The 15,720-nt window shown below is 39.3% G+C and overlaps 1 protein-coding gene across 1 annotated transcript in view; it reads right to left on the bottom strand.

Moving 5' to 3' along the window:
- Positions 1 to 1,342: 1,342 nt before the first annotated feature.
- The window catches only part of EHD4 (EH domain containing 4), a 32,458-nt gene continuing 18,080 nt past the window's right edge, over positions 1,343 to 15,720 (bottom strand). Inside the window, exons 4-6 of the mRNA XM_063332252.1 lie at positions 11,830 to 12,242; positions 7,649 to 7,813; positions 1,343 to 5,980 (exon numbers count right to left, since the gene is read on the bottom strand). Coding sequence (XP_063188322.1) covers positions 5,444 to 5,980; positions 7,649 to 7,813; positions 11,830 to 12,242 — 1,115 coding nt within the window. The 3' untranslated portion in view covers positions 1,343 to 5,443. The remainder of the gene's footprint in view (positions 5,981 to 7,648; positions 7,814 to 11,829; positions 12,243 to 15,720) is intronic.

The following is a 15,720-nucleotide window of genomic DNA, read 5'->3' as shown; positions in this document are numbered from 1 at the left end:
CGGACGAAGCTTTCTAAAAGGTCCTCTGCACTCACAGTTAGTACTTGCAGCATGATACAGCGTTGGGTGAGAGAAGATCAGAATAAAGTAGTGTCTGCTTCAAAGCCTTTACAAATACACCAAACATGGGAGCCAATAACAAAGTCTGGAGAAACTAAATGGCATGGCAGGCATACATAGAAATATTTCACAGTTTAAGGGTGCCAAATATTAGAAGTAATAATTACTGCAAAACTTACAGTTGAACTAGTAGTGTAGATATTCATCCAGTTTTCCACACATAAACTGTGGATTAGAGCAAAACATCTAACCATGAAGCGTGCTGCAAATTTTTCAAAGTCTGAAATGCCTTGTATGTGGAGTATGTAAAACAACATTCTACTAAAAAAACCCAAACCCCCACGAATTTTTAAAACTACATCTTCTCCGAACCAGTTCTGACTTTTATAAGGATCAGCTCAAATGAGTCACTGCAACTCAACAGCAGCGTGGCCTCCAGGAACCCACGACATACTGTTTGCAGGGGAGACACTTTCATGTGACATAGGGGGTGACCACCAGCAGCACGACCATCCCAGCTTGCTAACGCTGCTACATACAAACCCTTCTAACTCTACAGCAACTTGGATTTGCTACTAGTAGGAGCAGTAGCTAATCGGAGGATCCTGGTGGCACAGATGTTATCTTCGGAGACGCTTCAAGTAAGTTATGTGTATACGGGAGGAAAGGAGTGGGAGGAATTAATTTAAGCACAACATTAATGTGAATGTTCTATTGATATCATTGGTTATTTGTAAGTAGTAGGTAGCACAGTGTGACAGATGCCCTTGGATTTTTTGGGACAAACATATCAACAAAGTAATTTTTGCTAAACTGCTATTTAATCCACTCTTATTTTTCAAGGTTAGTGCCCCACTGAAGTCAAGAAAGCGTCTCCTCAGCTTAAGCTTCAAGCTTTCAATCCACACAGGAAGTTTTTGATTTATCTTCCATGCTTGGACTTTAAGAAATTTCCATGCTTAGACATTAAGAAATTCCAAAATTACATTCTGCTATAAAAAGCTAATTATGAAGAGGTGCGGGATATTTTTTTTTTCTTCTTCCTTCTTTAAAAATATCGATTTAATTCTGGTGTCAAGCCTTGGCGTGGACAGTAATTTCAGCAACAAGTTCAAGGACACAGAAGAGAAATAGCCATAACTTATTATGGATACATAAACCGAGGTGGGAAAATAAGCAGCTTGCCAAATAGCTCCTATGCCTATGAGCCTTAAGTAGCAGGATTATAAAATTCTAGTCACTGAAAGATTACCTTCTAGAAAGAAGCTTACAAAAGAAAATCTCAGGTAGTTCAATATTAGTTTATTAAATCAGCAATTTTTATCACCACTTTCTAAAAATGATTACAAAGCATATTAAAATATATTACAGTATCTGCAAGGAATTTATTGTGTAATAAAAGTGCAACGATAATGAACTTACAACTTTGTTTGCCTAGTTGGACAAACTGAAGCACACTGCACAGATCAAGCCTTCCCTCAAAAATTAGAGTGCCTTTGAAGTGAAAAATACAGTGTTTAGCAAAAATATTAGGAAAGGTGAGCATGTGAAGTTGAAAACAAATTTCATGTACATTCTCTCAGTGCTAAGTTACACATACGCATCAAATCATACACTTCAAACTCGGCTTGAACTACAACAGCATAAAAAGCAGTGCACGTTGTGAAGGGAAAGAAGTGAGAAGAAGAAAAAGAGGGCACATTTCAAGTACTGGAGATGAATGATGATGTTGAAAGTCAGGGACTGGATACTGCTGCTTTGAGACCGTGTTCCTCACAAATCCATACCATCCCCAGCTAACAACTGGGACCTCACCCTGACCTACAAATCTTTGTAAACTCACCATTTTCAAGCTGTCACAGCTTTAAAAGACTCTCACTGTCCTGTAGTGTGGTTATGAGCAGCAGCCCCAGATTTTCTGTTCCAATCTACAACACAATTCTAATTACTTTTTGTGGGAACAGAATTAGGGCTAGGAATTAAAACTCTGTTGCGGAATAGCTGCAGAAGAGGCAAAAGCAGCAGTCCCTACGTTGGTTTATGGCAGCAGTCTACACCAGTGGGCACCGATTTCACAGGATGAATTATTGACAGTTTTGAATGGTCTTGCAGCAAATGTAATCAAAATCTTAGGCATAAAAAGGCCAACAAATCCAACATCTTAGTCTTTCTTCAGCAGGTATTAGTAACATCAAACCGAACACCAAAGGCTACCTCATATTGCTGTTCCCAATAACTACTTTGAGCACTATTTCATGAGAGAAGGCAATCCTGCTCACTTCTCATGCTCCTAACACATAGACTCACTAACTCCACAGAACAGTATCCAAACTGTTGTGTGTGGCTGGTTTGACTAACTGGACAGGCTTGCAGATCTGACAAGCCAGAGAGCCAGGAAGGCAAATGGAGTAGGCCCACAGGTAGGTGAGGAGGTAGTGAGAAAAAAGGACCCTTCCCCTGAGCAACAGCAACCTACTATATCAGTTTAGCTGTGCAAGAAGCTGCTGTTTAAAGTCCAGATGAAATGTACTTTATTCCTATCGACCAAGGACAATGCTAGTGCACTGCACCACATGTCTAGAAATACATTTATGCATGTAGCTTTACATGCCAATCCTGAAGCACTTCTACTCCTCCAGATAAAGGGAGAAAATCCACCTCTACTCCTATACATGCTTTGTGCATTCCCCTCCCAAATTCTACAGGAAAACCAAAGCAAAATATTTCAACCCCATCTAGACAAAATATTTTAACTTATCAAAATGATGCATTTCAATTTGTCTCCCCTACACCCAAGTTAGCACACTGTCATGGAGACTGAAGAAAAGGCTGTGTTCTCCATTTTACTACCAATAAAGCTAGAATGATAAAGTCACTGAGAAACTATCCTGCTCCTCTCACTGAAAGAGGATGTTTCTACTGGGTGGGATCACATGACTCCAATGCATTTGGAACATCACCCCTGGAAGCTACACACAGTGAGAACTCAAAACACGGTCTCACCCCTGGAACTCTGTGCTGCTGAAGAGCGAGGTAAGGCAGGCAGACAGAAGATGAGCATCTTCCCAGATCCTCTCAGCTTTGCCCACACTACAGTAGTCACAATACACAAAGCTTACTTTCGTTCTCCTGGTTGCTTTCCCTATTAAGCTAGCCAGGTTGGTCATTAGCATATGAATTTTTTTCTGACTGCAGACACTACACACAAACAAGCATACATTACTACATCTGCAGCCCATTTTTTTAAAAAACAGCTCCTGCAATGTCTATAGACTACTTTTTGTTCAATCAAAAATAAATTACATAGAAAATCAGTTACTCTGCAGATGTACAGTCACACAGATAGACTCACGGTCAAGTTTCACAGCTCTACTAAAGCGCACAGAGATGCGCTAAGGCTAATTTGGGTCCTAATTTGTGTCTAACAGAAATAAAGTTGGTATGCTTGAATGATATGAGAAAAACCTAAGAATTAAAAAATAAAAAAAAAAAATCAAGCAAGTCCTCAAGAACAATTTAACCATGCCAGGATATCCTTGATACAGGCCTGGAAGGCTGGCAAGGTAAAGGTGTTCTTCTGTCATTACTTAAAATAGTTTCATTGTTTTCCCGTGGTAGAGCCCTGGCAAAGTTCAAAGTAATTTCACATCAGAATAGAACAGATGCAGAAAGATAAGAGGTCTGGAAAGATCTGAAGTATTAAACCTGACTGACAACCTACAAATGTACGATTTGAAAAAACAAGCTGAGGCTCTTCTTAGGTCATGTACAAATCCGAACATGTAAGTGTGACTAAAATCTTAACTGGGAGACAATACCCAAACTACTTCCCTCCCCACCCCTACTGCAAGGATGCTAAAACACTTCTCGGCTTGCTCTGTCTCACAAGGCACTACTGCTACCACTTACTGAGACTCAAAGAAAAAGTAGTCAAAACTACAGTACCTGTGATGTGTAGGGTATTTCATACTACAAACAGAATACAAGTCAATTCCTGCTCACATGCATAAAGTAAAACTGACTGCCAAGTTTGATTTTAGAAAAAAACTGGCCCTCCCTGAAAGATTCAAGTTCACAGGGCCAAAAATTCGCATTCTTTTAAGGTACTGATAAAAATCAGTTGTAAGCAGCCGATGTGTTCAACTTTGATTGTGTTGTTAGAAAAATTAATGTTTCTTAAGCATCCATTCCTTTCACGGATTGTTTTCAATAAAGGAATAATATGTGGAGGGACCAGTCATTTATTACAATCAATGTAAAGATGCCTGTTAGCCTCCCCATCTTTCAAATCTGCCACCAAAAGAATCCACTCTCTTTTGTGGTTGTCAGCTACATGTTGGCAAAACAAAGAGTTTAGAACTTTTCTTAAAAATATTATATATAAAAAAAATATACAGAGATAACTGTATAATTATCTGTAAATAGAAAGTAATACCAATGAAAATTTCCCGAGACAATTTGATGTGCTTTGAAGAGGCTGACTTTGAGCAATGCGCCTTTTCTGAACAGAAAGTGAGGCTTGATTCCAATGGAAATGTGATTTTGGTTTTTTTTTTTTAAAGCTTATGAAAACATTCTGCTGTCACTTTGAACAATTCAGGAATTTATCGGCTGCAGAGCAGCTAAACTGAAAGCTCAAAAGAGACTACAAATCCAAGGAACAAAGAACATTCAGTTCTTCTAATGATAATACTGAGTATATAGTGCTGCATAAAACTGGAGAAGCAGTTCTAAGACACAATGATGACAGATTGAACAATTTTAATATTTTGCAGTTTTAGCTATAATCAAGTTTTAAAACAAGTCTGCTCATATTCTGAGCACTTAAAAGACTCTCTCCATTACTCTTCTCTCTTCTTCTGCCCTCAAATTAAATAAAGAAAAAAGAACAAAAATAAAATTTCCTTAAACTATAGAGATGCTGATATTCACTCGATGCCTAAAGTATGTTTCTAGCATAGAAAACGTTCCTTGCATAGGCAGGTGAATTTAACATTTAGAGCTTCCTTGCACTATTTAAAACAGTTTGGAGAAACTTACAGTTGGTAAAAGTATTTAGTTTTGGTGAAGGTCAGTGATTTATATACATGGTCTTTTCTGCTTTGTGATTGTAAAGGCAGCAAGACATGGAAGCAGGACTACAGAAACATTTTCACCTTACCATCGCACATTATGATAGATCTATACAAGGCACTTGTGATAAGCATGTCTCAGTGAAGGTCAGCAGGGACAAGTACGTGAATGTTTCCCTGCTACTATGCTTCTAATTTCAGTAACTTGCATGAAATATGCTGTGAGGTTTAAGGATCTAAGCCTAATTTCAAATTTTGGTGGTTTCAACACAGAAAGATTTCCAAAATCCTCATTCTTCTCCTTGCACTTTTCACTCTGCTGTCTGCAAAGGTTTCCTATGAGATGGTGGCACCAGGTGGGAAGGTAGCGTGCCAGGAAGTTCATATCCATCCAGTTTAATCTTGATGAGATGTTTTGCTAATGCAAACTCCTCATCATCCAACATCCCATCACCATCACAGTCTGCAAGTTTCCAGATCTTCCCCAAGACACTGTTGGGTAGTTTAGAAGTCACCATCTCTTTCTTTGCACTGATCCCAGATATTTTGCCATTGATTGGTGACAGAGTGTAGAAAATCTCATCATAAGCAGGTTTATCTTTGGCAACAACCCATTCATCTTCATCAGCTCCTTCCTTAACACCTTCTCCATATCCATGGCCAAAGGGTCCTGCCATGGTGCCATCAAATGCACCACCATGTACCATCTCTGTGGGCATATTGCTCTCTTCCTGGCTGATCAGGCTCATCAGGGAGGCGATTTTGTTGGCCAGCATGTTATCCACAGCTTCAATTAGCTTCGGTTTCAAAGAGTGAAATTTAGTGAAGTCACAAGTCTCCAACAGCTCCTGTCAATGACAAGGGTTTCAGTGACAGCAGTTAGAAAAACTTCCAATACACTGAAACAGGTTAAGGCATGGGCTTTAAATTAAAATAATCTGTTATCTTTTGAAGCAGTTTCTATAACTGAAACCCCTCTTGAAGGGGAAGCAAAGCTGACACATGTATCATACACCTAATATACTGGTGAAATACACTAAGACAATTTTTCAACAGTGTATGAGCTGGTCTATTAAATTACATTTACAATACAATTTTCAAAGCAGCAAAGCAGAAAAACATGGCAGTTGATGAATGTTACCTAACAACTTTCCCTTTGGTGATTTTCTTCCAAACATCAAAGAAAGTATGCAAGTAGGCCCTCAGTTCTGCTAGCACTTATGCAAGTGTTTAAGTTAAAAATAAATACAAGAATTTGCAGGATTGATCTGACTTTGTAGATTAAACTTCTTATTTGTGGTTAGGTCATAAAATGTCCTTTACCAATAAAGAAAAACTGAGTTGGGATAACAGTTTTTATAGAAGTGCTGCCAGAACTCATAAGTCCCATGGTCCCTGCTGAGTTTTCATCTTGTCCGTAAACTTCTACTAACCTCAACAAGATGTTTAACTAGGTGATATGTGCTATTTCAACACAAGTCCAAGCATGTTTTATACCAGAGCACTGAAAAATTAAAAACGCTTTAGGCAATTATTAAATGATTTCTACATGCAAAATGATAGCCAGGAAGAAAGAGTTACAGTGGAAACTGCTAAAAAAACCCAAACGCAACCCCCTAAGTCCCCTCTCAAAATGCTGTTAAACTGCTTTGACAAATCACATCTGTCTCAGGGACCTGCTCCCATACATAGCAGAACTATAGTGATATGAACCCAAGAAAACTGAAGCACAGGAGTGGCTTTGCCCATGCACACAGAACTTCGGATTTCTTAGAGGAAAACTGCCAACCAGCAACCGTCACTGTTCAGGTGACATTTATACACAATCACCTGATTTACAGCAACTGATCAGGATAAATTTATGATACGCAATAGATCTTAGAAAGCAAAGGTCAAATCTGCTATCTGTTTTGGCACAATTTTGTTTTCTCACCATTTTAATCCTCATTACAGGAGTGACTGATCTCTCATGCATATATTTGCTGCCATCTGCTGTTGAGGCTTAACGACATGCACTATTAGTTTTATAAAGTTCCATTCAAATTTTGTTTCAATATACAAACTGACAAATGATCACCTCTCATTTTCTCATTCCCCATCACCAAGAAAAGTGTCAAGGAAAGAAAGAGTCAACTTTTTCCAGACAACCCCCTTTTAAAACCTAACTCATGAAACCTTCCAACAATCCTGCCTAAAAAACTTAGCTGAAATAGACCTGTGCTTCATCTATAATTTACTGTCTCATGCCAATAATTGATTTCCACGTTAAATATTTAATTCATAAAAGAAACCTGTGCATCCCTATAGATAGGTTAATCAGACAGTCATCACTATGATGAGCAGTGGAAATGTACCACATAAACTGTAAGAATGATACACAAGCGTCAATCTGTAAAACATTGTCCATCGCACTCATCACTAGCCCATGGTCAGACCAAACTTCTGTCCTACCTCTTCCAATTCAGCAGTCCTGCTGGAAAGTATTATTTCAGAGGAACTATAATCTATCAGCTTACCTGCATTTTCTTGACTTCAGGGAAGTCCCCTGCTGAGATATGGTATTCCCTTTGCAGTTGGATGTAGATTTCTGGTAATCTGCTGATCAGTTCCTTCTTCTTGTTCTCTTTTCCAAATACAGAGGGCATTTCTTTTTTCAGATAACTGATGATATAAGCATGAACCTAAGAAGCAGCAAAAATAAAATCAATACTACTGTTTACCTACACTTAGCATTAGTGTTCTTTACCCAGGTCATGAAAAGAAACAAACAATATGCTTCCCTAAGTCAGCTCAAGGATAAGATATTATCAATGATTGCTTCTGGAACTTCATGTTTATATGAACAGTTATCAACTAGCTTTTGCTCCTTTCGGCATTCCTTGAGGGGCAGAGAGAAAGCAAACACATTTAAAAGAAATACAGATGTACATTTGCAGTTTAAGAAACAGCATGGTACAGCATTCTATCAGTACCAACAGTCAGAGCAAAAGTAAGGCCCCAAAACCATGTCCTGACACTGCATGCATGGATCATACACAGAACACCAGCCATACCAGTCCATCTGTCTCAGTGGTAGAGATTTGTAACTCCATTTGCCTCACTAATTATTGTGAGAGGCAATGGGATAATGTCTCAAGTAATCCAAGTGAACTAAGTGGCAGAGCTATCTAATCGAAGTGACGCTGCGTTCCTTCCTATTTACTCCCAGAAAAGTGAGTACCTATAGTCTATATTTATGCAGCCACAAAAGGATGACAGAGCAGTCAGTATGCTGTAACAGCAGCATGCCATGGCTGCCTTGCGAAGACTTAGGGAGAAAAGCAGAGCCATTCCAGCATATAAAGACAGACAATTTAGAATGACAATTCCTAAAACACATTGATACTTGCAGAGCTCTTCAAGTTTCCCACCTGTCATGATTATGATAACCCAGCACTGCCATCAAGACATCCGTCCTGCCCACGCACCCTCCTTCCACCCTTACTCCTGAGCCATTCATCTCTTTCCCTTACCACGCTCTCACCACCTTTCACCAAAAAAAGGATCTGTGTGGCCACACAATGATCCGTGTCCTTGCCCAGGACAGACAGGAGGGAAGCTCAAGGGCTGGCTTCTTTAACAAGCAATGCGCTTCTATCATAACTTGAAGTAATCAAACTGTTTCCTAAGCTCCACAACAGAACTCAGCCCTTTCTTCATTAAAATCAGGATGTAGCTGTTGCCAAAGCAGAAGTTACATACAGTTTTCACACACACAGAAAAACACATTAAAAAAAAGAGAATGTCTCTCAAACCATTGTACAGTAAAAAGCTGAAATTCTGAAGAATGGGGGAAGACAGACTACTGCAAAAAGCATCTGCAGAAAAAAGTGATTATATAGATATGGTGTAAGTATAATTAATTCCTACCAAAACACCACAGAATGCACCTTATAGTATTCTGTACAAGCCTAACACATAATCTGTACAGTGAAACTGCTTTCCCATTCCTTTCCTTACTTATTTAGAAGGGTTAATGGAAACTGGAAAAAAAAAATCTCTTGTTTTTAAAGAAATATGGTGTAACCACTTCTTCTTTGCACGTCTTAAGATCCCAACTTTCACATGGACAAGAATATACATTCAACATCACTTCCTCATATCTAGAAAAAGTGCATGAATTTTAATTGCAGATAAATATCAATTTCTACAGAGGAGAAAAACAATTAACAGCATAAAGCAGCAGGGTTTCTGCATAAACCCATCACATTTTCTGATAGGGTAGACATGAGTATTTCTCCAGAATGACAGAAGGAGGAAGGAATTTTGTACAAGGAGAGTGCTGAAACACTGGAACAGGTTGCCCAGAGAGGTGGTGGAGGCCCCATCCCTGGAGACATTCAAGGCCAGGCTTGATGAGGCTCTGAGCAACCTGATCTAGTTGAGGATACCCCTGCTCATTGCAGGGGCTTTGGACTAGATGACCTCTAAAGGTCCCTTCCAACCCAAACTGTTCTATGATTATAAGAGATTCAACAAGGATATTTCTAAGAGAGTTTATAAATAATTGTAAGCAATTTTATGGATCTTATGCTTAAAGTAATACTTCTATCAAAACCAGAAAAGTATGTGGTTTTCAGTATGTGGTAGCAGTTTCACATGTGTATGCTACATGGCCTAAGATCTGCATGTAGGCACATGTGTTTCTTATAGATAAGAACTGTTCCCGTCTTCAAAATGGGACAGTGAGTCACAGGACTTAAAAAAAAAGCTAATGCTCAAATTCGACTGCAAGTTAAAGTTTACTTTTGTTTTTGGTTACTGTGCATGCTTTAGAAGAGATTAATAGGACAAAAAAATACCACACAACACTGTAAAAAATGATTTTTTTGAGTGTCAGTAGTTTGAGTTCAGTTTGGAAGATAGAATGACGACACAGGAAAGATGATGTTGCTGCTTTTGTGTAGATAAACAGTTTATTCCCCTTCCATATCTGCCTAATTAGAATGCTCTATGAACATTGTATTTTGTATTCACTTTTATCCATTTTATTTTACATTACATAGAAACACCTAAAAATGATCCATCTGACTTTTCCAGTTTCAAAACAATTGTAACGAATGAAAGCAAAAAGCTGCCACCAACGTCCACAAAATAGATTGAGATTATAGCAACTTTCAAACACAACATCATAAGGAATGTGATTTTAAGTCGAATTTTCAAAGAAGCAACTGCTATGGGGTGCCCTAAAGCTCAGGCCACAAAAACCCCAAAACAACTTAAGTGTATTGTTATATTCAGAGAGTTAATTAAGCCAACATAGGAGGTGGGATACGACGGTATAGGACATACTACTATTCTTCCGTCAATCTAAGTGCAAGTCCTCTTTGTTTTTTGCTTAGAAGTCCACATGAAAATGTGTTCCAAGACAACTGCATTAACTCAACTCACATTCTGGTTGATAGCTGCATAGGAAATGCCAACGGTCTGGTATCACTAGCTTTCTCCCCAAGCATTCTGAAGTTAGTTTTCCTTCTTTTCCAGTTTTCAAAATGACAAATCATAATTCCTGAATCACAATTTTCATTTTATTCTTGAGCTTTACAAAACGACAAGAAGCTTGGCAGTGCTTTTAACTATTATTTTAATAGCAGCTGCAGTGCTACCATAAAAGAAATCCCCTGCAGAATCAGAGAAACAGGTAAGGTAGTATTTTGGATGGCAACCAAAGCTTATTCTAGTCAGGCTGTGAGAAGAAAGAACAGATGAAGCTAGTGTTATTAAGTGTTGAGTCTGAAGATTAGTGTAAAATATAACCAGAAGGTTTTACAAATAGGTAATTAAAACTTGGTGATAATTCACAAGGCTTTAAAGTGACAGCCACTCATTTATCAAAGATAACTAAAGACCTATCAAAAAAATTAAACAGGTTTTAAATGGTCAACACAGTGTTGTCACATACAGACAGCCCATGCACACTAGTTAGTGACTGCAAGTTGCACCCAATGCATGTACTTCTCCAGAGCTGAAAAGATGGGGAACAGTGACAGGGGCTACGTACGATGCAGCACATAACTCATGTTCCTGCATAACAAGATGGGTTTTCATGGATATGATGACACAAAGTTTGTATCACATAAGTGTCTGTGACTTGGAATGAAGAAGACATAATCTGAGAAGCTCAAGAGTGTCAATCTAATGCACAAGCACCTCTCCAATTCATTAGTATCTGTGCTTCAGCAAGAGTAAGGCTTTTAATCAGTCTTGTATTCCAGGATATAACATAAATGCATTTAGTCAAAGCATCTTTCCACAGCAGCTGACTGACAACATGCATTAAGGCATTAATACGCAAAAAAGCATATGGAGGTTTGCATGCATGCATGTGAATAGTTTTGACTGTGGTTTTTTGCAACCTTTTTTTTTAAAAAAAAAAAACCAAACACCACACCTGTTAAACAATAGCTTTAATGGCCTAAAAAGCATCCAATCCCTTCTCTAAAATTAGGGAGGCCTCCCAGTACAAGTCTCGATTTCCTCCTACTTGCTTCTATATCCCGGGAGATAGGATTTCCTTGAAAAACTGACAATTCAATCCATTTGCTGAAAACTACACAGTTTATATGCAGAGAAAGATCAGGAAGGGTGAGAAAGGACACATTGGAAGGACAGAAGAGACTGCTCATTCAATTAATTTAGGGTTTTTATCCTTTCTTACCTTTGCAAGTCTCGCCCTCTTAATGAGATCATTGAGTTTCCGCACAGCGGCCTTCTGCGGAAGACTCTGGATATCCCTGAAAAGATCCTGTGCTTCGGCTTCAAAGAGTCTTCGATTCTCTGTGTTTCGGAGAGGATGGGCCCAGAAGGAGCCAATGTAGACCCGCAGCACCTCTGGAGTGTCGATCACCTTTCCCAGGGACCACATGAGTGCACCGTAAACCCTCATCAGCTGCTGTGTGTCCACTTGGTCAGCCTTATTAAGCACCACTCGAATCTTGTCATCCTGGCCCCGGAATGACTTAATAGCCTCTGAAAACTCATCAGATATATCCAGCTTATGGGCATCAAAAAGGAGGATGATGCGGTCGACCCTCTCAGCAAACCACTGGAGGACTTGGCAGAAGTCGTAGCCTGAAGGAAGGACACACTATTACAGTCATACCATTCAGAAAAGCAAGTCTCAGAGAAGGTAGGGCCGGGGATGGAGAACAAGGGCATCATAGCATCTATGTGGGGGAAAAGAGGAGACGGGCCACCTGGAAGAGGGCATCTGTGGAAAATGAGGTCAGGAGAACTGTATTCTACATTTCCTTAGACCGGTCTCACTATTCCTGCCTTTTTTTTTTTTTTAATCACTGCCCTTCCTTCAACCTTGCCACCCACCTCCTATGTCACTATCTTTTGTGCTGCTGTGAGTTACCGTCTAACACCCATATTTGCCTCTTCCAGGAGTTCTGGCTCTGGCAGAGAGCCCAAGCGAAGCAGCTCCGTGGGGCTCTTATCACATGCTTTTTTCATCACTGTTAACACTGCCCACTTTGGTAGCACTGCCTATCTGTACCAAAAAGGAAAACAGCACATGAGCAGCATGCCAGCGTAAGTCAGCAAACGAAAATATTTAGGTTTTAAAACCATTTCTGAACTCATCTCTGCTTGCACTGCAACACTTGCTGTTATTTCTACCACAGCAAACTCACAGATCCAATTTACAAGTAACAGGCCTATGTTGCTGATAGCTTTGGGGACGTGACAGGTTACAGAACACAACGAGCAGTGACCTTTCTGATGATCTGAAACAAACTTTTTGACTTTCTAAAGGGAAGCCTATTCATAGCTCCTGTCTGAATGCTTTTATAAATGCAGCTGGTAGCCTAGTCCACATAATAAACAGTATTCAGGAGCCCTTATTCAGAAGTGACACATTTAATCCACAGAGAGTCACCAGATGTGACTCATCTTGTTTGAGTAAGGAACAGCAAGGTATGAGCTGTGAGCCGACATCCCACCCCTCCTCTTCCTCTCAGAAAGAAATCAGAGCTAAAAGAGGGAGCAGTCAAATGCAATGTTAAGTAACCCAAACAGAATCAACAGTTTCGCCCTCAGCACCATATATTTAAATGCCAACAACAAGTAAAGTTCAGTTACCACCAGTGAGCCCTCCAGAGTGTCTTTGGTCATTTCTCAGCTGAGTAAGATAAGCCTTTAAACCTTCAATCCCCCAGCAAAGAAAACCCACTTAGACTACTCATACATGAGCCAATTATACAAACACTTCATACACCTGGTCCAGATACAAGCAAAACACTCTTCATCACTCCTCATTCTCCCTAGCATCTTGTAAACAGTATAAAGAAAAAAATTTGGGGACATCGTAAAGTTCTCAGCTTTTCTTAAAACAATGCTGGTTCAGTCAAGTCATTATTCACTATACTTTCAAGTTGTTGGTCTTTAACAGGGAATGCAAAAGCAATCCACTTTTTTTGCTTTCTGGTACAACCTGATTAGGGCCAACACCAAGGAAAGCTGACATACATGAAAGCAATAGGAAAAATGGTGAACTCCGGATTTGTCATGGAGCATACTTGTGCATATTCAGCAACACACAAGAGAACTCAGTCTTAAATTTTGTGTTTAAAAATGACAAATAGCATATGAAATGAAATCCAGAAACTCCAGTTAATAGTAAGAAAGTGTCCCCGGTTACCTGCCCCTCATCTTCCCAAAAGAGATCACAGAAAGATCACAGAACTTCACTTAAAATCCAGCACAGACAGATCATACTGAAAGGAGAGGTCTATTCTAAAAAGGTATTATTAGCATCCAAAAGGATGCAGGTCAGACTAACTAACTGGCTACTAAAAAAAAAAAAAAAAAGCCCAACATAACCTTTCCCGTTAAAAGGATTACTTTCTAAGGAATGCAAAAGTGCCCCTTTGCAGATAATGCCGCTCTGGTGCTTTCATGTGTTCTTTCTTTCCTGTGACTAGTTCCTGAAGAGCTAAACATAAGATGAAAGGTGGGGGCAAGGAGGAGAGCTGCACAAAACATCTCGAAGAGAACTCTTCTCCCTTTACACTAACAATCTTATCAAAACCAGTATGAATAATTTATCTTTATAGAAATTTAGCAGGAAAGAACGGGAGAAGCGAGATCTTGTATGTCAATTGCATGTCACAATATAGTTGCAACAGTGCACAAATCCGAGCTACGCAATAATCTGTTCTGATTTCACTCATGTAGAAGGAAATCTGCCTGAAATGAAATACATAAAATTGCAAAATGAAGCAAGTCGAATTCTATTAAGTTTTTGACAAATGGGTATGTAAGAAGGTGACTTATAAGGCTAGTTAAATAAATAAATTCCCACCATACATTTGATTGATTTTGAACTGTAAAAACAATTGTACAGTCAACAAGCATATGTTAATTAGCAATAAATTTATTTTAAATGAATTAAACTTTAATGAAACATTTGCTTTGAGAAAGAAAAGTCCGCTTGCTGAAAATTGGTATGAAAAAGACCTCACAAAAAATCTGAAAAAATCTATTAATTTTAATTAAAATTTGTCATTAGAAGTGAACTTATCGTATATACAGATTCAGTGGTTACACATTAGAGTATATCTGAACTACACAGGAGTGATATATGGTTAAATATTTCAGCCAAGGGTTTCATGTGGTTGATTTAATGTTTTCTCCACCATGTACCCACAGACAACAAAATGCAGATCTATCCCATCAGTCAAAGCAATGATCTTAAAAGGAAACATAGGACAGCTGAGGAAATTGAGAGACAACGCATCTAGGTCCTGTTATATCCAGTATATGCATATGGATTAGGGCTTTCAAAGTCCAGCAGTACTAGGTCAACAATGAGCAGTTTGGAAAACCTGACCAAAAAAATTTGTTGTTGCTACTTCTCAGCCTCTTGCTGCTCTACTGTTGCTATTTCTTCACAGGTTTGTTTCAATGACTGATGTCAGCAATTATATCAAGCCTGAGGATCTACATCTCACTAGGTACATCTACTTGCAAATGCATATTAGAAAGTCACAAGTCTCCCTTGTACCCAGCTAGGGGGCAAAGGAAAGCAGTGATTCACCAGCAGCACTGCAGAGCTGGTCCCAAGCTGCAGGGAGGGAGCAAACTGGTGCCTCCAACAGAGGCATAACTGTCACGCATCAGTAACAGGCTGAGCAGAGACCAAGGAGAACAACACAGAACAATGAGGAAGAGATGAAAAAGTTGGAGAGAGACTGTTACTGTTCCAGGGTTACTAGCTCTGGAAACACTGACAAGAGGAATGATCGTGAGCTCTCCTGTGTCATTAACACAGGGCAAAGTACAAGCCCCATGCTTGACAGCCACCAGCCATACTCAAAGATACAGCTGTGCAATCACACAGTATGAATGTGGATCAATTTTCTGTGCCATTTAGTAATAAAGATTTAAAAAAAACAGTAGGCTTTCCTTTGTGGGCCCAAGGTAGAATCACAGAATTGTCAGGGTTGGAAGGGACCTTAAAGATCATCTAGTTCCAACCCCCCTGCCATGGGCAGGGACGCCTCCCACTCGATCAGGTTGCTCAGAGCCCCATCCAGCCTGGCCT

This window comes from Chroicocephalus ridibundus, chromosome 4 (assembly GCF_963924245.1).
Source record: "Chroicocephalus ridibundus chromosome 4, bChrRid1.1, whole genome shotgun sequence".
NCBI classification, from domain to species: domain Eukaryota; kingdom Metazoa; phylum Chordata; class Aves; order Charadriiformes; family Laridae; genus Chroicocephalus; species Chroicocephalus ridibundus.
This window is presented reverse-complemented; position numbering and strand designations above follow the sequence as displayed.